The sequence below is a fragment of the Pongo pygmaeus genome, chromosome 6 (assembly GCF_028885625.2).
Source record: "Pongo pygmaeus isolate AG05252 chromosome 6, NHGRI_mPonPyg2-v2.0_pri, whole genome shotgun sequence".
Classification (NCBI taxonomy): domain Eukaryota; kingdom Metazoa; phylum Chordata; class Mammalia; order Primates; family Hominidae; genus Pongo; species Pongo pygmaeus.
Window position 1 is genome coordinate 149,490,255 of NC_072379.2, and position 26,359 is coordinate 149,516,613.

At 43.5% G+C, this 26,359-nt stretch overlaps 1 protein-coding gene across 4 annotated transcripts in view; it reads left to right on the forward strand.

Moving 5' to 3' along the window:
• Nucleotides 1–26,359, forward strand: part of GIMAP8 (GTPase, IMAP family member 8) — a 45,569-nt gene that overhangs the window by 14,966 nt on the left and 4,244 nt on the right. For 3 of the 4 annotated variants that reach the window (XM_054496458.2, XM_054496456.2, XM_054496459.2), the window contains exons 2-4: nt 18,316–18,979; nt 22,501–22,546; nt 25,677–26,303. In XM_054496458.2, the coding sequence (XP_054352433.1) occupies nt 18,344–18,979; nt 22,501–22,546; nt 25,677–26,303 (1,309 nt within the window). In that variant the 5' untranslated portion in view covers nt 18,316–18,343. Of the gene's footprint in view, nt 1–17,320; nt 17,493–18,315; nt 18,980–22,500; nt 22,547–25,676; nt 26,304–26,359 lie in introns of those variants that run through there. The other variant, XM_054496457.2, reaches the window with a different exon arrangement.

The window sequence follows — 26,359 nt, forward strand, 5'->3', positions numbered from 1 at the left end:
CGGTTTGCCAGTATTTTATTGAGGATTTTTGCATCAATGTTCATCAAGGATATTGGTCTAAAATTCTCTTTTTTGGTTGTGTCTCTGCAAGGCTTTGGTATTGGGATGATGCTGGCCTCATAAAATGAGTTAGGGAGGATTCCCTCTTTTTCTATTGATTGGAATAGTTTCAGAAGGAATGGTACCAGCTCCTCCTTGTACCTCTGGTGGAATTCGGCTGTGAATCCATCTGGTCCTGGACTTTTTTTGGTTGGTAAACTGATTATTGCCACAATTTCAGAGCCTGTGATTGGTCTATTCAGAGATTCAACTTCTTCCTGGTTTAGTCTTGGGAGGGGGTATGTGCCGAGGAATTTATCCATTTCTTCTAGATTTTCTAGTTTATTTGCATAGAGGTGTTTGTAATATTCTCTGATGGTAGTTTGTATTTCTGTGGAATCGGTGGTGATATCCCCTTTATCATTTTTTATTGCATCTATTTGATTCGTCTCTCTTTTCTTCTTTATTAATCTTGCTAGTGGTCTATCGATTTTGTTGATCTTTTCAAAAAACCAGCTCCTGGATTCATTAATTTTTTGAAGGGTTTTTTGTGTCTCTATTTCCTTCAGTTCTGCTCTGATTTTAGTTTTTCTTGCCTTCTGCTAGCTTTTGAATGTGTTTGCTCTTGCTTTTCTAGTTCTTTTAATTGTGACATTGGGGTGTCAGTTTAGGATCTTTCCTGCTTTCTCTTGTGGGCATTTAGTGCTATAAATTTCCCTCTACACACTGCTTTGAATGCATCCCAGAGATTCTGGTATGTTTTGTCTTTGTTCTCATTGGTTTCAAAGAACATCTTTATTTCTGCCTTCATTTCGTTATGTACCCAGTAGTCATTCAGGAGCAGGCTGTTCAGTTTCCAGGTAGTTGAGCAGTTTTGAGTGAGTTTCTTAGTCTTGAGTTCTAGTTTGATTTCACTGTGGTCTGAGAGACAGTTTGTTATAATTTCTGTTCTTTTACATTTGCTGAGCAGTGCTTTTTTTTTTTTCATTTATTCATCATCACCATAGAAGGCTTTATTTTGACCTGTAAACTTATTTGAAAACAATGGACAAAATGCACATTTCATGAAGAAAAAATCTCAATACTTAATAATACTCATATAAGTAGGTTTTCGTGTTATTATGCTCTATATGAAAAAATGTCTGGGCATTCAACTATTGGGAAAATGTTTACATATATAGGGATGATTATAAATTTTCTTTTTTTAAATTTTTTTATTAAGTATTTATTGATCATTCTTGGGTGTTTCTTGGAGACGGGGATATGGGAGGGTCATAGGATAATAGTGGAGAGAAGGTCAGGAGATAAATACATGAACAAAGGTCTCTGGTTTTCCTAGGCAGAGGTCCCTGCGGCCTTCTGCAGTGTTTGTGCCCCTGGGTACTTGAGATTAGGGAGTGATGATGACTCTTAAAGAGCATGCTGCCTTCAAGCATGTGTTTAACAAAGCGCATCTTGCACCGCCCTTAATCCATTTAACCCTGAATTGACACAGCACATGTTTCAGAGAGCACGGGGCTGGGGGAAAGGCCATAGATCAACAGCATCCCAAGGCAGAAGAATTTCTCCTAGTCAGAACAAAATGGAGTCTCCTATGCCCACCTCTTTCTACACAGACACAGCAACAATCTGATCTCTCCTTCCTTTCCCCACACTTCCCCCCCTTCTTTTCAACAAAACGGCCATCGGCCATCGTCCTCATGGCCCGCTCCCAATGGTCGCTGTCTCTTTGGAGCTGTTGGGTACACCTCCCAGACAGGGCGGCCGGGCAGAGGCACTCCTCACCTCCCAGACACGGCGGCCTGGCAGAGGCGCTCCTCACTTCCCAGACGGGGCGGCCGGGCAGAGGCGCTCCTCACTTCCCAGACGGGGCAGCCGGGCAGAGGCACTCCTCACGTCCCAGACGGGGTGGCTGGGCAGAGGCACTCCTCACATCCCAGACGATGGGCAGCCGGGTAGAGGCACACCTCACCTCCCAGACGGGGCAGCCGGGCAGAGATGCTCCTCACCTCCCAGACGGGGCGGCTGGGCAGAGGCGCTCCTCACTTCCTCCCAGACGGGGTGGCAGCCAGGCAGAGGTGCTCCTCACCTCCTAGACGGGGCGGCCGGGCAGAGGCACTCTTCACTTCCCAGACGGGGCAGCTGGGCAGATGCGCTCCTCACTTCCCAGATGGGGCGGCCGGGCAGAGACGCTCCTCACCTCCCAAATGGGGTGGCTGGGCAGAGGCGCTCCTCACTTCCTCCCAGATGGGGTGGCAGCCAGGCAGAGGCACTCCTTACCTCCCAGACAGGGCGGCTGGGCAGAGGCACTCCTCACTTCCCAGAGGGGGCGGCCGGGCAGAGGCGCTCCTAACCTCCCAGACGGGGTGGCCAGGCAGAGGCGCTCCTCACTTCCCAGATGGGGTGGTGGCCGGACAGAGGCACTCCTCTCCTCCCAGACGGGGCAGCCGGGCAGAGGCGCTCCTCACTTCCCAGATGGGGCAGCCGGGCAGAGGTGCTCCTCACTTCCTCCCAGACAGGGTGGCGGCCAGGCAGAGGCGCTCCTCACTTCCCAGACAGGGCGGCAGGGCAGAGGCGCTCCTCACTTCCTACCAGATGGGGTGGCAGCCAGGCAGAGGCACTCCTCACCTCCCAGATGGGGCGGCCGGGCAGAGGCGCTCCTCATTTCCCTGATGGGGCGGCCGGGCAGAGGCGCTCCTCACTTCCCAGATGATGGGCGGCTGGGCAGAGGTGCTCCTCACCTCCCAGATGGGGTGGCCAGGCAGAGGCGCTCCTCAATTCCCAGATGGGGTGGCGGCCGGGCAGAGGCACTCCTCTCCTCCCAGATGGGGCGGCAGAGCAGAAGCGCTCCTCACTTCCCAGATGGGGCAGCCGGGCAGAGGCGCTCCTCACTTCCTCCCAGATGGGTTGGCAGCCAGGCAGAGGTGCTCCTCACCTCCCAGATGGGGCAGCCGGGCAGAGGTGCTCCTCATCTCCCAGACGGGGCGGCCAGGCAGAGGTGCTGCTGAGGAGTGCTTTACTTCCAACTATGTTGTCAATTTTGGAATAGGTGTGGTGAATACTTTACAGACAAGCAAATGCTGAGAGATTTTGTCACCACCAGGCCTGCCCTAAAAGAGCTCCTGAAGGAAGCACTAAACATGGAAAGGCACAACCGGTACCAGCCACTGCAAAAACATGCCAAAATGTAAAGATCATCAAGGCTAGGAAGAAACTGCATCAACTAATGAGCAAAATAACCAGCTAACATCATAATGACAGGACCAAATACACACATAACAATATTAATTTTAAATGTAAATGGGCTAAATGCTCCAATTAAAAGACACGGACTGGAAAATTGGATAAAGAGTCAAGACCCATCAGTGTGCTGTATTCAGGAGACCCATCTCATGTGCAGAGACACACATAGGCTCAAAATAAAGGGATGGAGGAAGATCTACCAAGCAAATGGAAAACAAAAAAAGGCAGGGGTTGCAATCCTAGTCTCTGATAAAACAGACTTTAAACTAACAAAACTCAAAAAAGACAAGGCCATTACATAATGGTAAAGGGATGAATTCAAAAAGAAGAGCTAACTATCCTAAATATATATGCACCTAATACAGAAGCACCCAAATTCATAAAGCAAGTCCTTAGTGACCTACAAAGAGACTTAGACGGGGGAGGAGCCAAGATGGCCGAATAGGAACAGCTCCGGTCTACAGCTCCCAGCGCGAGCGATGCAGAAGACGGGTGATTTCTGCATTTCCATCTGAGGTACCGTGTTCATCTCACTAGGGAGTGCCAGACAGTGGGCGCAGGTCAGTGGGTGAGCGCACCGTGCGCCAGCCGAAGCAGGGGCGAGGCATTGCCTCACTCGGGAAGCGCAAGGAGTCAGGGAGTTCCCCTTCCAGGGGTGACAGACGGCACCTGGAAAATCGGGCCACTCCCACCCGAATACTGTGCTTTTCCGACAGGCTTAGGAAACGGTGCCCCAGGAGAGTATAGCCTGCACCTGGCTCAGAGGGTCCTACGCCCACGGAGTCTCGCTGATTGCTAGCACAGCAGTCTGAGATCAAACAGCAAGTCAGCAGCGAGGCTGGGGGAGGGGCGCCCGCCATTGCCCAGGCTCGCTTAGGTAAACAAAGCAGCCTGGAAGCTTGAACTGGGTGGAGCCCACCACAGCTCAAGGAGGCCTGCCTGCCTCTGTAGGCTCCACCTCTGGGGGCAGGACACAGACAAACAAAAAGACAGCAGTAACCTCTGCAGACTTAAATGTCCCTGTCTGACAGCTGTGAGGAGAGCAGTGGTTCTCCCAGCATGCAGCTGGAGATCTGAGAACGGGCTGACTGCCTCCTCAAGTGGGTCCCTGACCCCTGACCCCCGAGCAGCCTAACTGGGAGGCACCCCCCAGCAGGGGCAGACTGACACCTCACACGGCCGGCCAGGTACTCCAACAGACCTGCAGCTGAGGGTTCTGTCTGTTAGAAGGAAAACTAACAGAAAGGACATCCACACCAAAAACCCATCTGTACATCACCATCATCAAAGACCAAAAGTAGATAAAACCACAAAGATGGGGAAAAAACAGAGCAGAAAAACTGGAAACTCTAAAAACCAGAGTACCTCTCCTCCTCCAAAGGAACGCAGTTCCTCACCAGCAACGGAACAAAGCTGGACGGAGAATGACTTTGACGAGCTGAGAGAAGAAGGCTTCAGACGATCAAATTACTCCGAGCTACGGGAGGATATTCAAACCAAAGGCAAAGAAGTTGAAAACTTTGAAAAAAATTTAGAAGAATGTATAACTAGAATAACCAATACAGAGAAGTGCTTAAAGGAGCTGATGGAGCTGAAAACCAAGGCTCGAGAACTACATGAAGAATGCAGAAGCCTCAGGAGCCGATGCGATCAAATGGAAGAAAGGGTATCAGCCCTGGAAGATGAAATGAATGAAATGAAGCGAGAAGGGAAGTTTAGAGAAAAAAGAATAAAAAGAAACGAGCAAAGCCTCCAAGAAATGTGGGACTATGTGAAAAGACCAAATCTACGTCTGATTGGTGTACCTGAAAGTGACGGGGAGAATGGAAACAAGTTGGAAAACACTCTGCAGGATATTATCCAGGAGAACTTCCCCAATCTAGCAAGGCAGGCCAACATTCAGATTCAGGAAATACAGAGAACGCCACAAAGATACTCCTCGAGAAGAGCAACTCCAAGACACATAATTGTCAGATTCACCAAAGTTGAAATGAAGGAAAAAATGTTAAGGGCAGCCAGAGAGAAAGGTCAGGTTATCATCAAAGGGAAGCCCATCAGACTAACAGCGGATCTCTCGGCAGAAACCCTACAAGCCAGAAGAGAGTGGGGGCCAATATTCAACATTCTTAAAGAAAAGAATTTTCAACCCAGAATTTCATATCCTGCCAAACTAAGCTTCATAAGTGAAGGAGAAATAAAATACTTTACAGACAAGCAAATGCTGAGAGGTTTTGTCACCACCAGGCCTGCCCTAAAAGAGCTCCTGAAGGAAGCGCTAAACATGGAAAGGCACAACTGGTACCAGCCACTGCAAAATCATACCGAAATGTAAAGAACATCGAGACTAGGAAGAGACTGCATCAACTAATGAGCAAAATATCCAGCTAACATCATAATGACAGGATCAAATTCACACATAACAATATTAACTTTAAATGTAAATGGACTAAATGCTCCAATTAAAAGACACAGACTGGCAAACTGGATAAAGACTCAAGACCCATCAGTGTGCTGTATTCAGGAAACCCATCTCACATGCAGAGACACACATAGGCTCAAAATAAAAGGATGGAGGAAGATCTACCAAGCAAATGGAAAACAAAAAAAGGCAGGGGTTGCAATCCTAGTCTCTGATAAAACAGACTTTAAACCAACAAAGATCAAAAGAGACAAAGAAGGCCATTACATAATGGTAAAGGGATTAATTCAACAAGAAGAGCTAACTATCCTAAATATATATGCACCCAATACAGGAGCACCCAGATTCATAAAGCAAGTCCTGAGTGACCTACAAAGAGACTTAGACTCCCACACATTAATAATGGGAGACTTTAACACCCCACTATCAACATTAGACAGATCGAGACAGAAAGTCAACAAGGATACCCAGGAATTGAACTCAGCTCTGCACCAAGCGGACCTAATAGACATCTACAGAACTCTCCACCCCAAATCAACAGAATATACATTTTTTTCAGCACCACACCACACCTATTCCAAAATTGACCATATACTTGGAAGTAAAGCTCTCCTCAATAAATGTAAAAGAACAGAAATTGTAACAAACTGTCTCTCAGATCACAGTGCAATCAAGCTAGAACTCAGGATTAAGAATCTCACTCAAAACCGCTCAACTACGTGGAAACTGAACAACCTGCTCCTGAATGACTACTGGGTACATAACGAAATGAAGGCAGAAATAAAGATGTTCTTTGAAACCAACGAGAACCAAGACACAACATACCAGAATCTCTGGGATGCATTCAAAGCAGTGTGTAGAGGGAAATTTATAGCACTAAATGCCCACAAGAGAAAGCAGGAAAGATCCAAAATTGACACCCTAACATCACAATTAAAAGAACTAGAAAAGCAAGAGCAAACACATTCAAAAGCTAGCAGAAGGCAAGAAATAACTAAAATCAGAGCAGAACTGAAGGAAATAGAGACACAAAAAACCCTTCAAAAAATAAATGAATCCAGGAGCTGGTTTTTTGAAAGGATCAACAAAATTGATAGACCGCTAGCAAGATTAATAAAGAAAAAAAGAGAGAAGAATCAAATAGATGCAATAAAAAATGATAAAGGGGATATCACCACCGATCCCACAGAAATACAAACTACCATCAGAGAATATTACAAACACCTCTATGCAAATAAACTAGAAAATCTAGAAGAAATGGATAAATTCCTCAACACATACACCCTCCCAAGACTAAACCAGGAAGAAGTTGTATCTCTGAATAGACCAATAACAGGAGCTGAAATTGTGGCAATAATCAATAGCTTACCAACCAAAAAAAGTCCAGGACCAGATGGATTCACAGCCGAATTCTACCAGAGGTACAAGGAGGAGCTGGTACCATTCCTTCTGAAACTATTCCAATCAATAGAAAAAGAGGGAATCCTCCCTAACTCATTTTATGAGGCCAGCATCATCCTGATACCAAAGCCTGGCAGAGACACAACAAAAAAAGAGAATTTTAGACCAATATCCTTGATGAAGATTGATGCAAAAATCCTCAATAAAATACTGGCAAACAGAATCCAGCAGCACATCAAAAAGCTTATCCACCATGATCAAGTGGGCTTCATCCCTGGGATGCAAGGCTGGTTCAATATACGCAAATCAATAAATGTAATCCAGCATATAAACAGAACGAAAGACAAAAACCACATGATTATCTCAATAGATGCAGAAAAGGCCTTTGACAAAATTCAACAACCCTTCATGCTAAAAACTCTCAATAAATTAGGAATTGATGGGACATATCTCAAAATAATAAGAGCTATTTATGACAAACCCACAGCCAATATCATACTGAATGGGCAAAAACTGGAAGCATTCCCTTTGAAAACTGGCACAAGACAGGGATGCCCTCTCTCACCACTTCTATTCAACATAGTGTTGGAAGTTCTGGCCAGGGCAATTAGGCAGGAGAAGGAAATCAAGGGTATTCAATTAGGAAAAGAGGAAGTCAAATTGTCCCTGTTTGCAGATGACACGATAGTATATCTAGAAAACCCCATCGTCTCAGCCCAAAATCTCCTTAAGCTGATAAACAACTTCAGCAAAGTCTCAGGATACAAAATCAATGTGCAAAAATCACAAGCATTCTTATACATCAATAACAGACAAACAGAGAGCCAAATCATAAGTGAACTCCCATTCACAATTGCTTCAAAGAGAATCAAATACCTAGGAATCCAACTTACAAGGGATGTGAAAGACCTCTTCAAGGAGAACTACAAACCACTGCTCAGGGAAATAAAAGAGGATACAAACAAATGGAAGAACATTCCATGCTCGTGGGTAGGAAGAATCAATATCATGAAAATGGCCATCCTTCCCAAGGAAATTTACAGATTCAATGCCATCCCCATCAAGCTACCAATGACTTTCTTCACAGAATTGGAAAAAACTACTTTAAAGTTCATATGGAACCAAAAAAGAGCCCGCATCGCCAAGTCAATCCTAAGCCAAAAGAACAAAGCTGGAGGCATCACACTACCTGACTTCAAACTATACTACAAGGCTACAGTAACCAAAACAGCATGGTACTGGTACCAAAACAGAGATATAGATCAATGGAACAGAACAGAGCCATCAGAAATAATGCCACATATCTACAAGTATCTGATCTTTGACAAACCTGACAAAAACAAGAAATGGGGAAAGGATTCCCTATTTAATAAATGGTGCTGGGAAAACTGGCTAGCCATATGTAGAAAGCTGAAACTGGATCCCTTCCTTACACCTTATACAAAAATCAATTCAAGATGGATTAAAGACTTAAATGTTAGACCTAAAACCATAAAAACCCTAGAAGAAAACCTAGGCATTACCATTCAGGACATAGGCATGGGCAAGGACTTCATGTCTAAAACACCAAAAGCAATGGCAACAAAAGCCAAAATTGACAAATGGGGTCTAATTAAACTAAAGAGCTTCTGCACAGCAAAAGAAACTACCATCAGAGTGAACAGGCAACCTACAAAATGGGAGAAAATTTTCGCAACCTACTCATCTGACAAAGGGCTAATATCCAGAATCTACAATGAACTCCAACAAATTTACAAGAAAAAAACAAACAACCCCATCAAAAAGTGGGCGAAGGACATGAACAGACACTTCTCAAAAGAAGACATTTATGCAGCCAAAAAACACATGAAAAAATGCTCACCGTCACTGGCCATCAGAGAAATGCAAATCAAAACCACAATGAGATACCATCTCACACCAGTTAGAATGGCAATCATTAAAAAGTCAGGAAACAACAGGTGCTGGAGAGGATGTGGAGAAATAGGAACACTTTTACACTGTTGGTGGGACTGTAAACTAGTTCAACCCTTGTGGAAGTCAGTGTGGCGATTCCTCAGGGATCTAGAACTAGAAATTCCATTCGACCCAGCCATCCCATTACTGGGTATATACCCAAAGGACTATAAATCATGCTGCTATAAAGACACATGCACACGTATGTTTATTGCGGCATTATTCACAATAGCAAAGACTTGGAACCAACCCAAATGTCCAACAACGATAGACTGGATTAAGAAAATGTGGCACATATACACCATGGAATACTATGCAGCCATAAAAAATGATGAGTTCACGTCCTTTGTAGGGACATGGATGAAATTGGAAATCATCATTCTCAGTAAACTATCGCAAGAACAAAAAACCAAACACCGCATATTCTCACTCATAGGTGGGAATTAAACAATGAGAACACATGGACACAGGAAGGGTAACATCACACTCTGGGGACTGTTGTGGGGTGGGGGGAGGGGGGAGGGATAGCACTGGGAGATATACCTAATGCTAGATGACGAGTTGGTGGGTGCAGCGCACCAGCATGGCACATGTATACATATGTAACTTACCTGCACATTGTGCACATGTACCATAAAACCTAAAGTATAATAATAATAATAATAAAAGAAAAAAAAAAAAAAAAAGGGACTTAGACTCCCACACAATAATAATGGGAGACTTTAACACCCCACTGTCAACATTAGACAGATCAATGGGACAGAAAGTTAACAAGGATACCCAGGAATTGAACTCAGCTCTGCACCAAGGGGACCTAATAGACATCTACAGAACTCTCCACCCCAAATCAATGGAATATACATTTTTTTCAGCACCACACCACACCTATTCCAAAATTGAGAAGAATTTTTATTAAAGAGCCATTAATGATGGAGGACCCTTGTGTAGTGAAGAAACCTCTTTCTGCTCATATAACAGCATGGTGGTACAGGATATGGATGGCATATTTAGAGTCAGTATAAATATTGATGTGTAGTCCTTTTGCAAGAGTGCGGGCTTGAGTTAAGCCAATGAGTTTGGCTTGCTGAGAGGTAGTGGAGGGGGGCAGAATGGTAGCCTCAATGATAGGTGTGGAAGATACTATAGCAGAGCCTGTCTTTGCTGGTAAATGGCGATTAGGCCTGGTGGAACTGTCATTAATAAACCAAGTATGATCAGGGTGAGGAACATGAAAGAAGGAAATATGGGAAAATTGAGTGAATGCCAGGTGGATTAGAGAGATACAGTTATGGGGGTGGGGGCCAGCCTAAAACAGTAAGGTCAAGTTGTTTGGACAGAAAGGCTACAGGGCATGGTCCCAGCTCTTGTGTAAGAGTTTTGACCACACAGCCCTGCACTTTGGCTGTGTGTAATGAAAAAGTTGGGATGAGTTAGGGAGAGCTAGTGTGGGAGCAGGTTTTAGGGCTGTTTTTTAAGGAATGGAAAGGGGAGTGGGGAAAGGATTTAGGATTTTTGGGGTCAGCTAGATTTGCTTTTGTGAGTTTACATAATGGTTTAGTCAGGATGGTAAAACTAGGTATCCAAAGGCCGAAGTACCTAACCATGCCTAGGAAGGAAAGGAGTTGTTATTTTATAGAAAGGGTTGGGGTTTGGGAGATTAGCTGGACACAATCAGCAGGGAGAGCAGATGTGTTTTCATGAAGAATTATGCCAAGATAGGTAACAGATGAGGAAGAAATTTGGGCTTGACTGAAGTAATGGGGGCCGTCCGCAAAGCCTTGTGGCAGTACAGCCTAGATAAGTTGCTGAGCCTGATGGGTGTCAGGGTCAGTCCAAGTGAAAGTGAAGAGAGGCTGGGATGAAGGTGCAAAGGAATAGTAAAGAAAGCATGTTTGAGATCCAGAACAGAATAATGGGTTTTGGAGGGGTTGTGGAGGGAGGTTTTGAGGATAGGAGAGTATACAGGTTTGGCACCATGGGGTGGATAGGCAAAACAATTTGGTTGATAAGGAGCAGATCCTGAACTAACTTGTAAGACTTGTCTGGTTTTTGGACAGGTAAAATGGGGGAATTGTAAGAGTTTATAGGCTTTAAAAGGCCATGCTGTAACAGGCGAGTGATAACAGGCTTTAATCCTTTTAAAGCCTGCTGTGGGATGGGATATTGGCATTGAGTGGGGTAAGGATAATTAACTTTTAATAGGATAGTAATGTGTGTGTGATCAGTTGCCAGGGAGGGAGTAGAGGTGTCCTATACTTGTGGGTTAAGGTCAAGGGATAGGAAAGGAAGATGTGAAGGAGGCTTTGACCTGGGAAAAAGGGTGGCAATGAGGTGTGGCTGTAGCCTAGGAATAGTCAGGGAAGCAGATAATTTAGTTAAAATGCCTCAACCTAACAAGGGAACTGGGCAGGTGGGGATAACTAAAAAGGAGTGCTTAAGAGAGTATTGTCCAGGTTGGCACCAGAGTTGGGGTGTTTTAAGAGGTTTAGAAGCCTGGCCATCAATACCCACAACAGTTATGGAGGCAAGGGAACCAGGCCCTTGAAAAGAAGGTAATGTGGAGTGGGTAGCCTCCATATTGATTAAGAAGGGGATGGACTTACCCTCCACTGTAAGTTACCCAAAGCTTGGTGTCCACCATGGTTCAGGGGGCTTCCAAGGCGATCGGGCAGCATCAGTCTTCAACTGCTAAGCCAAAGAGATCTGGAAGCAGTCGGCCAAGGAACATTGGATTTGGGCTCCAGGGGCTTTAGGAGCAGCGGCGATGTGAGTTGGACAGTTGGACCTCCAGTGGGGGCCCACACAGACAGGGCATGGCTTAGGAGGAATCCTGGTCTGCAGGCATTCTGAGGCCCAGTGGCCAGACTTTTGGCATTTGAAGCAAGGTCCATGAGGAAGTTTTGAAGCAGGCCCCGAGAGCTGTGGCTTAGATGTTTTGAAGTTTTTGTATGCTGGAGGTGTGGTTGTGGGTTGTCTTACAGCGGAGGCAAGTAGCTGTAACTCAGAAATACGTTGCTACTTGGCTGCCTCTACTCTATTATTGTACACCTTGAAGGCAAGGTTAATTAGGTCTTGTTGTGGGGTTTGAGGGCCGGAATCTAATTTTTGGAGCTTTCCTAATGTTGGGAGTGGATTGGGTAATAAAATGCATGTTGGGAATAGATGGCACTCCTCTGGGGTCTAGGACAATAAAGCATCTAAGGGTTGTTGCCAAATGGGCCATGAACTGGGCTGGGTTTTTATATTTGATGAAAAAGAGCCTAAATTCTAACTGATATGGGAGAGGTCAGATAAAGAAAAAAGGAGAATTAACCTTGACTATGCCTTTAGCTGCAGCCACCTCTTTAAGAGGAAATTGTTGGGTAGGTTGGGGAGGGCTAGTCGCGTAACAAAACTGTAAGCTAAACTGGGTGTGAGGAGGGGAGGTGATAGAAGGATTATAGGGTGGGGGAGCAGAGGCTGAGGAAGAATTGGGACCTGGCTTAGCCTAGCAAGGAGCAGCCTGGAGAGAAGGGGAGAGGTCAGATGAGTCCATAGAAAAGAAGGATTCAGAGGACTCAGAACTTGGGGTGGAGACTGAAGGAACAGACAGGAGAGAAAGAAGAAAGATTTGGGATGAATCGCATTGGGACCAGAGACTAGGGAGAGACTGATGTGTAAAAGAATGCCTGGACGTCAGGCACCTGAGACCATTTGCCCATTTTTTGACAAAAATTATCTAGGTCTCGTAGGATGGAGAAATCAAAAGTGCCATTTTACGGCCATTTAGAACAATTGTCGGGTTTGTACTGGGGCCAAGTGGTGTTGCAGAAGAAAATAAGATGCTTAGATTTTAGGTCAGGTGAGAGTTGAAGAGGTTTTGAGTTCTTGAGAACATAGGCTAAGGGAGAGGAAGGGGGAATGGAGGGTGGAAGGCTGCCCATAGTGAAGGAGGTAAGTTTAAAGAGAAAGGTAGATACATGGAGAAGTGGGTGGGGAGCAGCCCTGGGCTGCAATGTGGGTGAGCAGCCAAAGCAGGCATCCCTGCAATTGAGTTGCCAACAAGGGAATGTGGGTGAATGACCAAGGCAGACATCCCCGTGGTGATCAGACACCAGTGGAGTGTGGGTGAATAATCAGGTAGGTGTCTCCGCTGTGATTGAACACCAAGGGAAGACTGTCTTCCCGAGTCTGTGACTGGCACCAGAGTTTTGGGTCCACAGATAAAATGTGTCTCCTTTGTCTCTACTAGAGATGAAAAACAACTGGAATTGGAAAGACAGGGAGATTGAAGGGTAGCGAGAGAGGCTAGAGAAGAGGGTGAAAAGACTGCTTACCCAATTTGAAATTGGTGAGATGTTCCTTGGGCTGGTTGGTAGGAAGACCTGAGGTCATAGGTGGATCTCTTCACACAGTGAGGGTGAGGACAGGGGACTGGTCCCCCAAAGGAGTCCCTCTGACCCGGGTCTTTGGCACCAAATGTCTCATGAATCCGTGTGAACAGAGTCCACCAACAGGCTTTGTGTGAGCAACAAGGCTGTTTATTTCACCTGGGTGCAGGCGGGCTGAGTCCAAAAAAGGAGTCAGCAAAGGGTGGTGTGATTATCATTAGTTGTTACAGGTTTTGGGATAGGCGGTGGAGTTAGGAGCAATGTTTTGTGGGCACGGGGTGGATCTCACAAAGTACATTCTCAAGGGTGGGGAGAATTACAAAGAACCTTCTTAAGAGGGGGGAGATTACAAAGAACCTTCTTAAAATTATGAAGAACCTTGATAGTTGTGGGGGGCAGAAACAAATCACAATGGTGGAATGTCATCAGTTAAGGCTATTTTCACTTCTTTTGTGGATCTTCAGTTACTTCAGGCCATCTGGATGTATACGTGCAGGTCACAGGGGATATGATAGCTTAGCTTGGGTTCAGAGGCCTGACACACTGTTCCTTTATTTTACTATTATTGTTTATCCTTGAAATTCGGTGGTTTTCTATAGTAATAACATTTGATTCCTTTCTCATTCTCATTTGTATATCTGCTCTACCAATGAGTTTTGTACTTTGTGCATTTTCATGGTGGTAGATACTGTCCTTTCACTTTCACAGGTAGGAGTCCATTAAGCATTTCTTGTAGGGTTGGTCCAGTGGTAATAGATTACCTCAGTTTTTGTTTGTATGGGAAAGGCTTTATTTCTCCCTCATTTCTGAAGGATAGTGTTGCTGGGTATAGTATTCTTGGCCAAAATTTTTTTTTTCCAGTACTTTGAATATATCATCCCATTCTCTCCTGACCTGCAAGGTTTCTGCTAATAAAACATGGTGTTAGTCTGATGGAGATTCCTTTATATGTGACTTGAGACTTTTCTCTTGCTGTTTTTAGAATTCTTTCTTTGTCTTTGACTTTTGACAATTTGACTACAATATGCTTCAGAGAAGATGTTTTTGGATTGAATCTTGAATTTCCTGTGTCTGAATGTCTATATCTCTCACAATACTTTGGAAGTTTTCAGCTATTATTTATTACATAGATTTTCTGTGACTTTTCCCATCTTGTATCTTTCTGGAACTCTCAAAATTCAAGTATTTGTTAACTTTATGGTGTCCCATATGTCATATAGGCTTTCTTTATTCTTAAAAAAATTTTTTTTATCCAGACTGAGTTATTTTAAAAGACCTGCCTTCAAGTTAAGAAATTCTTTCTTCTGCTTGATCTAGTCTATTTTTGAAGCTCTTGGTTATATTTTTTTATTTTGCTCATTGAATTATTCAGGTCCAGGATTTCCATTTGGTTCTTTTTTTTTTTTTATAATATCTATCTCTTTATTGAATTTCTCATTCAGATCATGAATTGTTTTTTCTGATTTCTTTGTATTGTCAATCTGTGTTCTCTTTTATATTGTTGATGTTCCTTAAGATCATTATTTTCAATTCCTCTTCAAGCATTCCAAGATTTTCTTTTCTTTGGGATCTGTTACTAGAGAATTATTGCATTCCTTTGGAGATATTATGTTCCCTTGCTTTTTAATGTTTCTTGTGTTTTTGCACTATGTGCATCTGGTGTAACAGTTGCTTCTTTCAATTTTCTGCATTGGCTTTCATAGGGAAAGACTTTCTTCTGTACACATATCTCTAGTGTTGATTGGGTAGGGTGCTTTGGCTTTGATTCTGGGTAGGTGCAGTAGTGTAGTCTTCATATTATTTCTTTGGCTGTAATCAATGTCAGTGATGTCTGCAAGTTCCTCAGTGGTTTAGCCTGTGGTTGTTAGTGAAGGCTGTGGTAACATTTTCCTGGGAATAGAGATACCAAGTGGGCTCACCCTTGGGCCCTGGGTGATGCACATGAGGACCAGTATTGGTGGCTATGGGCTATGTGGGTCAGTACTCAGTCCTCTGGGTGGCATATACAAACACTGATAGTGGCAAGTGGAGGACCTGAGTAGGCCAGTATTTGGGCTCCCAGGTGGTGTGTGTTGGCCACAGCAACAGGTTTGGTGGGCCAGTCTTTGGGCCCCTGGATGATGTATGTGGCATTGGCAGTGCCAGTAGCAGTGGTGGGCCAGCCCTTAGACCCCCAAGCGGCATGCATGGGCGCTGGTGGTGGCAGTAGTGGGCTGGGCTGGCTGGAACTTGGGCCCCTGGGCAGTGTGTATGGGTGTCAGTGGCAGCAGTGATAGGCAGGGTAAAGTAAATTATTTTACTACAACTTGTTATTTTCAATATTTGGAGTAATTTCTAGGGTAAACTTTCCTCATAAGAGTTTACATTAGCTTCAGATGGACACATAAGTATGATAAAAAGGAAAAGAACCTAAAATGCTCATTTACCTGTAATAAAAACACTACAAATCGATACGATTCTTTGTAGATGGCAGATCACTTTCCAATCATCATTTTGCGTATTTTCCAACTTATTTTAAGGAATGTGTTATTCTTATTTAATGAAAATATATTTCACAAGAGAAGTTATTGCCAGATGATGCAAATGTATGTGTGTATGAGGAAATTATGGGCTGAACATGGTGGCTCATGCTTGTAATCCCAACACTTTGTGAGGCCAAAGCCAGAAGATTGCTTGAGGCCAGGAGTTTGAGACCCACCTGGGCAACATAGACAGACCCCATCTCTACAAAAGATTTTAAAAAATTAGTTGGGCATGGTGGTGTGTGCCTGTGGTTCTAGATAATCTGGAGGTTGAGGCAGGAGATGACTTGAGCCCAGAAGGTTGAGGACGTAGTGAGCTGTGATCCCACCACTGCACAACAACCTGGGCAACAGAGAGAGACCTTGTCTCTAAAAAAGAAAAAAAAAGAAAAGAAATTATATGCATATTTTAACAATTTATGTTAAATATGCTACTTATGTATGATGGAGCCATAGATGGAGCCAGATTTTTTTCTGTAAAAATTTCTAAATATACCAAATTCTTTAGAATAAACACTAAACTTCATAATCAGAAAAATATAAAGAATGAAGAGGTTATGGCACAGAGTGATCAGATAATGAGTGTAAGCACATTGTGAATTGGCAGCTAAGGGATCTTTGCCCTCTGCTGGAGCAGTTTTGATGGAGTGATACCAATCTGTCCCCAGTGACTGACTCTTCCCTGGACTCCCACAACATTGTCCTCATGTGTGTCACATTCTTCTTATCTGCTTGCTGCATCTCTGCCTTTTATTTGTTGTTGTTCAGTCTTTTCATACAAGTGACAAAAAGGATGCCGGGGCAGGCTTGGTGGGAACAGGAAGGAACCCATCAAGGGGCAGAGACACCAGAAAGGGTGTGAAATAACATGAATAACTTTCTGACTTCACCATGGACCATGGAGGGGTGGCCATCCAAGAGGGTGCTGTACGAAGCTTTCATAGGGAGAGCCACTCTCTTGTAGATCTGCATAGGTAAACTTTCACAGGTGAGGGCATCATGGCCAGCTTTGCAGTCTTGGAAACTAAGTTTTTAAAGAGAGGAACACAGGATCCTCAGTGTAACCCTGTGTGGGAATCACAGCTAATTGCTGATGTTCCCTAAAGGGAAATCCTGTGATTATGGTAGAGGGGAGTTTTTTCCTCGCAGCGACAGTTTTGTCATGAATTTCCAGGCCTCACTTGATTTCAGATCAGGGTCTCTTGGGTAATCCAGAAGAAATTGTACAAGGCAGGATGACTGAACAAGTACGGCAAATCAGCTCAAAACATATGTCAAACAAGGTGGGGCCTGAATAAATAAATACAGATGAGTAGTTCACGTGGCTGGAGCATACAGTGTGTTGAGGAGAGTGGCTACAAGTAGAGCTGACTCTGTGGGCTGGAAACAGACTGCAAAGAGCTTGGCACATTAGCTCAAGAGTTTTGGGCTTGGCTTGCCTGGCAGATGGAAGTCTTTGCAGGGAGAATATTAAATCCAAGCAGCACTATCTGTATACTGAAATCGTACCACTTTGCATTTAGGTAATATGTGGAAACTCGCAAGGTACTTTCTCATTTGTCATCTCATTTGAGTTTTATAAACATATCCTTGAAGTAGGTAATACCATTTCTATCTTATGGATTAGGACACTGAGACTCAGAATGGTTAAGTGGCCTCTACAGATCTCAGCTAATGGGTGCAGAGCAGAAGGTGAACCAGGTCAGAGTCCATGACCATGGTCATACCCACCACGTCATGCTTCTCTGTTAACTTCACCTGGCACTGGGTGCATCACGAGTTCCACAAATGAAGTTTTCTAGTTTGTCTTCTGTGATATTATTTTCAGAGTATCATGTATACCATATATGATATTTGCTTGTATGCCTTAGACATTACTACTTCATTGCATTTTATAGGGCAATGCTTCCCAAACTTGGCTACTCATTAGAATTACTGTGACATTTGATGAATACAGATTTCTAGGCTCCTTCCTTTGAGATTCTGATTTAATAGGTCTAGGTTGGGTCCCAGAAATCTGTATTTTTTAAACATCTGACCATTACTATTAATTATGAGATTTCCTTCAACTTTGAAACATGCTTATTTAGTATGGTTTCTAACATATCTGACTCCTTGTGGTTTCTAATGGTAAAAAAAAAAAAAAATTTAAGGAACTAAAAGAGATCTCTAGGTTTGTCTCAGAGATGAGGGAACAGGAAGATCCTGGGAAAGTGTTTCTTGTTCTAATCTAGTCTGGGTCTAGAACTTCAGTAGCTCAAATTCATCGGTGGCAATTTGAGTCAAAAACAGAATGTCTTTCCTTGCTGTTTTCCTGTCCACTCTGTGTGGGAGTTGAACATTAATGTGTTGCTTTCTGTCCCAACAGAACAAGTGGGAGCCTGTGTCAGGAAAGCATGTCAAAGCAGAGCTGCCAGATGTCTGAACTACGGCTCCTCCTCCTGGGAAAATGCGGCTCAGGAAAAAGTGCCACAGGAAATGCCATTCTGGGCAAACATGTGTTCAAGTCCAAGTTCAGTGATCAGATAGTGATCAAAATGTGCCACAGAGAGAGTCGGGTCCTGAGAGAAAAGAAGGTTGTGGTAATCGACACCCCTGACCTTTTCTCCTCAATAGCTTGTGCTGAAGACAAGCAACGCAACATCCAACGCTGCTTGGAGCTCTCTGCCCCCAGCCTCCATGCTCTGCTCTTGGTAATTGCCATCGGCCATTTCACAAGGGAGGATGAGGAAACAGCCAAGGGCATCCAACAAGTGTTTGGAGCTGAAGCCAGGAGGCACATCATTATTGTCTTCACTTGGAAGGATGATTTGGGGGATGACTTGCTGCAAGATTTCATTGAAAAAAACAAACCTCTCAAGCAGTTGGTTCAAGACTATGAGGGCCGATACTGCATTTTCAACCACAAGACCGATAGTAAGGATGAGCAGATCACCCAGGTGCTGGAGCTCCTTCGCAAGGTTGAGTCTTTGGTGAATACGAACGGAGGACCCTATCATGTGAACTTCAAAACTGAAGGCAGCAGGTTTCAAGTAAGAATTTTGTTAATATCGTGAAAGAGCTCTATGTTGCTGAACTAGTGGGATCAAAATGGGTACAAATAAATGAAATATTGCATTGTGTTTAATAAGATATTGTTTGTTTAATAAGATATTTGTACATAATAAGATATTTGTTTAATAAGATATTTGTACATAATTTTCAGGAATAAGAGGTATCAGATTGTAGGATACTTTAAGTATCAGCTTAAGGACTTTAGGCTTTATTAGCAAATTAATGGACAAATTTAAGCCTTTATCTTACTTGGTCCCTCATATTATTCAACATACAATGATTTGTTAGACTCTCTCTTCCCCTGACTTCAATATAATTGCACTCTCCTTGTTCACTTGTTTTTTTTTTCCCCCCTCTTTTTCTGGCTATTCCAAAGATTGCTGAGTCCTTCCCTAATCTCTGACCTCTAAAAATGAACATCCTCAGGGCTTGGTTCTGGCCTTCCTCAATTCTTTGTACTCTCTTCTCAGATGATCCCACACTTTTATGGCATTGAGCTTCATCTACTACTAACAGTTTTCAAATGAGTAGTAACTCTAGTCCAAATCTGTCCTCTGAGTTCTTCCTCCTTTACACAATTGCTGCTTGGGGTCTCCACTTGTCTCTCTTATACTTTCACACACTTAACATGTCCAAATTTTTGATTTTCTCTTTTCAATCTACAAGACTTCTCCTTCATGCTTCAGAAAAGGGCTGTGCTATTCACTATGCTCTTTGTACCCACACCCCAGTGTCAGCTCTGCTACCCTGGTAGCTCTCCTTGGAGAGCCAAGAAATCATCAGGTCTTGCGGGATCAATATACCCAGAATCCACCTGCTTCTCTCCATCCCACTCCCACCACCTGGTCCAAGCCTACATCATTTCTTGCCTATCCTATTTTAACGTAATGATTTTTCTCCTCATGTATTCTTCGGCTTTATCCTGCAATCCATCTCACACATTACAGCCAGGGTGAGATTTTATTTAAGCTTTGGATGTGAAATGAAAATGTATTTGTAACTAAGGAAGATACAAAAATGCAGTCTTTTGCCTTAGAGGTGCTTACACTTTAACTGGAGTGGCTGATGCATAAGAAACAAAGCACTCCTGGCTGAGTGTGAGGGGGATGCTAGCACAGAGGATTTGGCAAGGGGAAGCCCCAGAGGGTGTACAGCAGGCACGCGCTGAGCTTGATGCGTAACATCAGTTACACATGTCCATACTATGGAATAAATTCTATCTACTTAAGGAATAATGTAGTTCTGTCTATATTGACTTCTACAGATGTACAGAATGCATTATTAAGCGGATTGTAGAACAAATAACTTAATAAGTCTCCATATGTTCATGTATGCTTGTATGTATTTGTATGAACACAGAAAAAGATAGAAGGATATATACCAGTTAACAACTGTTACTTTTCTGGTCAGAGAGAGACTGCTCAGAGGGAAGAGTAATAAGCCCAAGCAGCATGGAAATAAGAGAGAAATCATTTACTGAATGCCCACTAAATTCCAGGCAAAGACATAAACTAATTAAGCCCTCGTGACAACCCTATGGACAGATGCTCTACACATGAGGAAACTGAGGCTCAAGAGGGCTGAAGACACTTGCTCTCTTATCTCCTAGCCTGAGTGCTCCCTCCTCTGTGACAATGTGTCTCTTCCTTGAGGGCTGCATGGAACAGGGATGTTAATAGAGAGAAGAATGGGTGTGTAGTAAGTTTCCTACAATGAAACCCTCTTGTTTAACATGCTCCAGTGACTTCCTGCTGATCATAAGGTAAAGTTCAGAACTCTTAATTTGGCTTGACTCCTTGCCCTGTGCTCTGCTGTCTATGCCTTGGTCCTGCTGGCCTTCCTGTTTGCCCCTGAGTTACACTCACATCCACTCCTGAGCCTCAAGCCTGTGATTCTCTCTGCACTGACACTTGCTCGCCCCCCTCCACCCTGTACCAGGTTTGCTTTTATTTCTCCATCTGCATCAGCTAAAAGTCACTTCCTCAGGGAGTCCTCCCTGACCATCCTGGCTCTCAGGCCTTGGAATGAGCCCCACAGTTTCCTTTCCTCATGGCAATGTCACCACCACATCAAGTGAGTTCACTAGTTGTCTCCCTACCAACTCCATGCAGGCAGAAGAAATCATATCTGTTTTGTTGACTATAGCATCTTAGTTTTGTCTTCTGCAAAGCAGAGATAATAATCACATGTATGTCAGGAATTGCTGTGAGAATTAAATGAAATGCTTACAAAGTTGTTAACAAATGCTTGAAACTTGGTAGGTGTTCAGTAATGCTGTTACTATGATGATGATGAAAATGCCTGAGCATTAAATTAAGGAATCATTAAGAACTTCAACAACCCAGAGACTGAGTTAGAGCCATACTTTTAGAATTCTATGCCCTGGAAATAAAAAAAAATTGTATACATAAATATATATGTACAAGAATAGTTAGTACAGGATCACTTGAAGCAGTAAAACCAGAAATAACCTGAAGATTGATCAATGAAAAGATGGTTGCATCAGTTACGCATGTCCGTACTATGGAATAAATTCTATCTACTTAAAGAATGATGTAGTTCTATCTATATTGACTTCTACAGATGTACAGAATGCATTATTAAGCAGATTGTAGAACAAATAATAAGTCTCCATATGTTCATATATGCTTGTATGTATTTGTATGAACATAGAAAAAGATAGAAGGATATATACCAGTTAACAACTGTTACTTTTCTGGTGGAGTGGGAATGCAAATATCATTAATTTTTATATTATGGACATTTACCTCATAACAATCTTTTGAATTTAGAGAACACTAAAGAATTTGAACTGGGCTATGTAAGGTTAAAGAAATCTGATAATGACAGCTAAATGGAGAGGATGCAGGGAGAGGGATGGTTGAGGGTATCAATGATATTGGGCAAAGCCAGGCAAGAAAGCAGAGGGAAGGTTTCCTTGGCTGGCATGAAGATTTAACAAAGATAAGGTTAAAATGAAGTCTAGGAAGCTTCTAAGACTAGCAGGTTCATCAAGATTGCATACTGTTTTTTCACCTCCTTTCTTGATTCCATGACAATAAATATTTTGGAACTAAGTATAAGGATTCCCCAGGCAGGAGAAGGGGATGTCAGTTAGGTGTTTGGTTCTCTATCCTGTTGTCTCCATTTGCCAGACTTGCAGGGGTAGGGGATGGGATTCCAAATTATATTGGACAATTAACCTCAGGTTAGAAGAAGCTTCCTTTCCATATTGGGAGCAGCAAGGGAAGGAGATGTTGGAAACATCACCTTCTCTGAGAACCAGTTATAGCAGCATCAGGGGATTTAAGGATCCACTGCCATCGTGGACAGGTCCACAAAGACCAACAAAGACCATGACCAGGGCCTTGATTTGACTACCTCTGACTCAGCAGATTACTCTGAATTAATACTTCAATTTCCTTTTTTTTTTTTTTTTTAGTTTGTGGAAGATGAGGTTTTAGATCTGTGTGCACTATTTTGTTCCTTTATTTTCTAGGATTGTGTGAACGAAGCTGCATCTCAAGAGGGAGACAAGCCACATGGTAAGTTGATCTTTAAGAAACATTAAGCTCACACTTGTATTCTTTTGAATGCATTCTGCAGCCAAAGTGAAGCGGAAACATTATCCATATAAACCAGAATAAAAATTCACCCTGGGGACCTAGCTGAGTTTGGTTCCCACAACCTATCCCCTAGGAAACTCCTAACACTTGTGAGTAGGTATAGCACTAGCAAAGTTCCTGGACCCAGTGAGGGTGTCCTTGGACTTTTCTGAAGTGTTACAGAGCTGGGCTTGCCTCTTGTGTCTTCTTTCCTGACTCAGACTCTTCTTTCTGGCCTTGGATCCGGCCCTGCCCAAGTTTTGACTCCTCTTAGGAAAGCAGAAATCACTCCTTCATGGACAACACCAACTTGGAGAATTCTCTGATGGGATGCGGTATTCATGTGATGATTGCCAGTAATGATAGATCCTGCACATCTGCATAAGTCAATATGTATAGATCTACCTCTTTCTGTATAGTAGATGCAGTTTGTTTCACAATGTGGACACACACAACAAATGCAACCATGCCTTTGCTGATGGATTTGCAGGTTATTTCTGGGTCAGCCCTGTGCAAGCTCTGAGTATCCAGTCGTGAATAAGATAGACAAGAACCTTTTCCTCGTGGAAATCTCCCAAATAATAAAATCATAATTTTAATAGTATTGATAATAATTGTAGCTGAGGCCGGGTGCAGTGGCTCATGCCTGTAATCCCAGCACTTTGGGAGGCCGAGGTGGATGGATCACTTGATGCCAGGAGTTCAAGACCAGCTTGGCCAACATGGCAAAACCCTGTCTCTACTAAAAATACAAAAATTAGCCAGGCATGGTGGTGCGTGCCTGTTGTCTCAGCTACTCGGGAGGCTGAGACATGAGAATCACTTGAATCTGGGAGCGCAAGGTTGCAGTGAGCTATCATGCCACTGCACCCCAGTCTGGGCAACAGAGCAAGACCCTGTCTCAAAAAAAATTGCAGCTGACATTATGTCCTGGGAAATAACTTTCATATATATGTAATTCAATCTTCATAGCATATTCATATATAATCCTCTTAAAATACACAGTTCAATTCTCATAACAATCTTGTAAAGAAGATGTTGTGAGCCTCATCCTCATTTCACAGCTGAGTGCACTCAGCCAGAAATACGTATACTCAGGCAGAATGGTTTCAAAATTCTGGCAATGCCCTTTGGCCAAGACCCCAGGAACACACGTGTGACTGAACAAAAGTGCGTTTATTGACCTGTGGCTGTGAGGGCCCAGCACACCATGGGAGTCACAGGGCTGTCAGAAACAAGGGGCAGGGAAGGACTTTTTATAGGATGTGGGCTCATGTTAGGTGATTTTGAGGAAGGTTCCAGGAAGTGGGACTTTGCTCCAGGATGGATGCGCTTAGGAAGTGGGGGGTAGTTCCAACCGAAGTGTTTGAATAATTCTTCTGTCCGAGGTGACAAGGGTGGAGCGAGGCTAAAGCTATCATGAGGCAGCTGTCATCTATTTAGCCAGTGCAGGGGATGTTCGGGCAATGCTGTTGTTTTTGTGTGCTCAGATATGATTGTAGAGTGGTTGTGGTTGTGGGAGATTCGTGTCTGATTTTCTGTAATACTGTGGATGAGAGACAGGAGGGTGCCATGGCCTTGCTGTGGAGGCCAGACCAGCTTCTGGCTCTCAAGGGCTATTTATTATCCCTTCTCGCTCCTACTTTTAACCACTGCACTGTATGGTCTCTCTAAATTGAAGAGAGTCCATATTCGAAATAAATATAAAATTATTATTTTGGTAAGAATAGAGGAAATACACGTGGCAGCTAATTTGTATAGTTTTGCGGGAAGCAATTTAGGTGAAGTTCTCTTGAAGAAGTTATATTTGCATAGGAACCTGAGTAGCCAGCAGGAGATAGGGCAGGAGGCAAAGAAAGTGCTGTCATATGGGCAAAAGTCCTGAAGTCTGTAAAGGAGAGTGGGGGGGAGTGTGAGGGAGGGAGGGGCACTTCCAGGCCTGACTCAAGTTCCTCCTTAACTGTGAAGCCTTCCATGCACACTTCCATGCTAGTCAGATCCTAAGGGCTTTATAGGTGCTGTTTCCTTTAGTCTTTTCAACCTCAAGGTGGGCATTAGATTCCCATTCTACCAACATGGAAACAGATTCGCAAAGCAGTAAGTTTTCCAAGGCAATACAGCAAGGGCCTCTGATGCTGTGTCTATCCCACCTTCCCAACTTGCTGCTCAGACCCTTCCCACGAAGGCTGTTGATGACTCAAGCCTCAGAGAAAGCTCCCTGCAGTTGCTGACTCTCCCTTTTGCTCAGTACATAGGTCTGGTGTTGATGCTGCCTCAGCCAGGGGATGTGTGGAGAGATAGTTGTAGGGTGCAGGTTTGCAGGTTTTTACAGCAATTTATTGAGGTATGATTTACACAGAGTAAAATGCACAAATCTTAAGCAAACAGCTTGATGCCTTTTGCTATATCTATACATATGGGATCCCCATCTAGATAAAGATATACAGCACTTCCATCATCTTACAGATTCTTGCTGCCCCTCGCCAAAGAGAAACACTGTCCAGATTTCTATCAACATAGATTAATTTGGTCTGTTCTTCAACTTCGTATGGTAGAATCATATAGTATGCAGTTTTTGTGTCTTGCTTCTTTTACTTAGCGTGTTTTTTTGAGATCCATCTATACTGCATATCACTAGTTCACTTTTTTTTAAATTGCTGAGTGTATTTGATTTTATACCGTCAAGGGTCATTTGAAAATCGGATTCTCCCTGCTCCTGCCTTAGCCCCTGGGCTTACCTTTTGTAAGTACTTACCTTTGGTAGGCCCCAATACTTACCTTTGATAACAAAATGAGCGGAACCCTGAGGACCAAGACCAACGAAGGCCAAAGTTGGCATGTTCATGTTCCTGGGGAATCTAAAGCTCCATGAATATCTCTTAGTTCTTTCCTGCCCCTGTTTGTGGCTTTCACGTTGATGGAGAGCTTCTGGCTGAGAGTAGAGTTCTACTGGTTTACAGTGTTGTTGCCATTCTCTATACAAGTCGGCAGGGACGAGAAATCACAAAACCTGCCCACATCCATATTCAACTGCAGGAAGAGACTCTGAACCTGTCCATTTGTCCCACAGGCCCAAGGGAGAGGCAGCTGCTGTCCACAGGACCTGAGCAGAATCCGGGGATATCAGAACTGACAGTCCTCCTTGTGGGGAAACGCGGTGCTGGAAAAAGCGCAGCAGGAAACAGCATTCTGGGGAGGCAGGCCTTTCAGACTGGATTTAGTGAGCGGTCAGTAACCCAGAGCTTCTTGTCTGAGAGCAGAAGCTGGAGAAAAAAGAAAGTTTCGATCATTGATACTCCGGACATCTCATCTTTAAAGAACATTGACTCAGAAGTTAGAAAACACATCTCTACAGGCCCCCATGCCTTCCTGCTGGTGACACCACTGGGCTTTTACACTAAGAATGATGAGGCAGTGCTGAGCACCATCCAAAGCAATTTTGGAGAAAAATTCTTTGAGTACACGGTCATACTTCTTACCAGGAGAGAAGATTTAGGGGATCAGGATCTAGATACGTTCTTAAGAAATGGCAACAAAGCTCTCTATTGTCTCATCCAGAAGTGCAAAAACAGATATAGTGCCTTCAACTACCGGGCAACAGGAGAAGAAGAGCAAAGGCAGGTGGACGAGCTCCTGGAAAAAATTGAGAACATGGTGCATCAGAATGGGAACAAGCATTGTGTTTTCAGAGAAAAAGGTAAAACTGTGAATAGAATATATATTTTTATATATATCATTTAAAAATAGGTATAA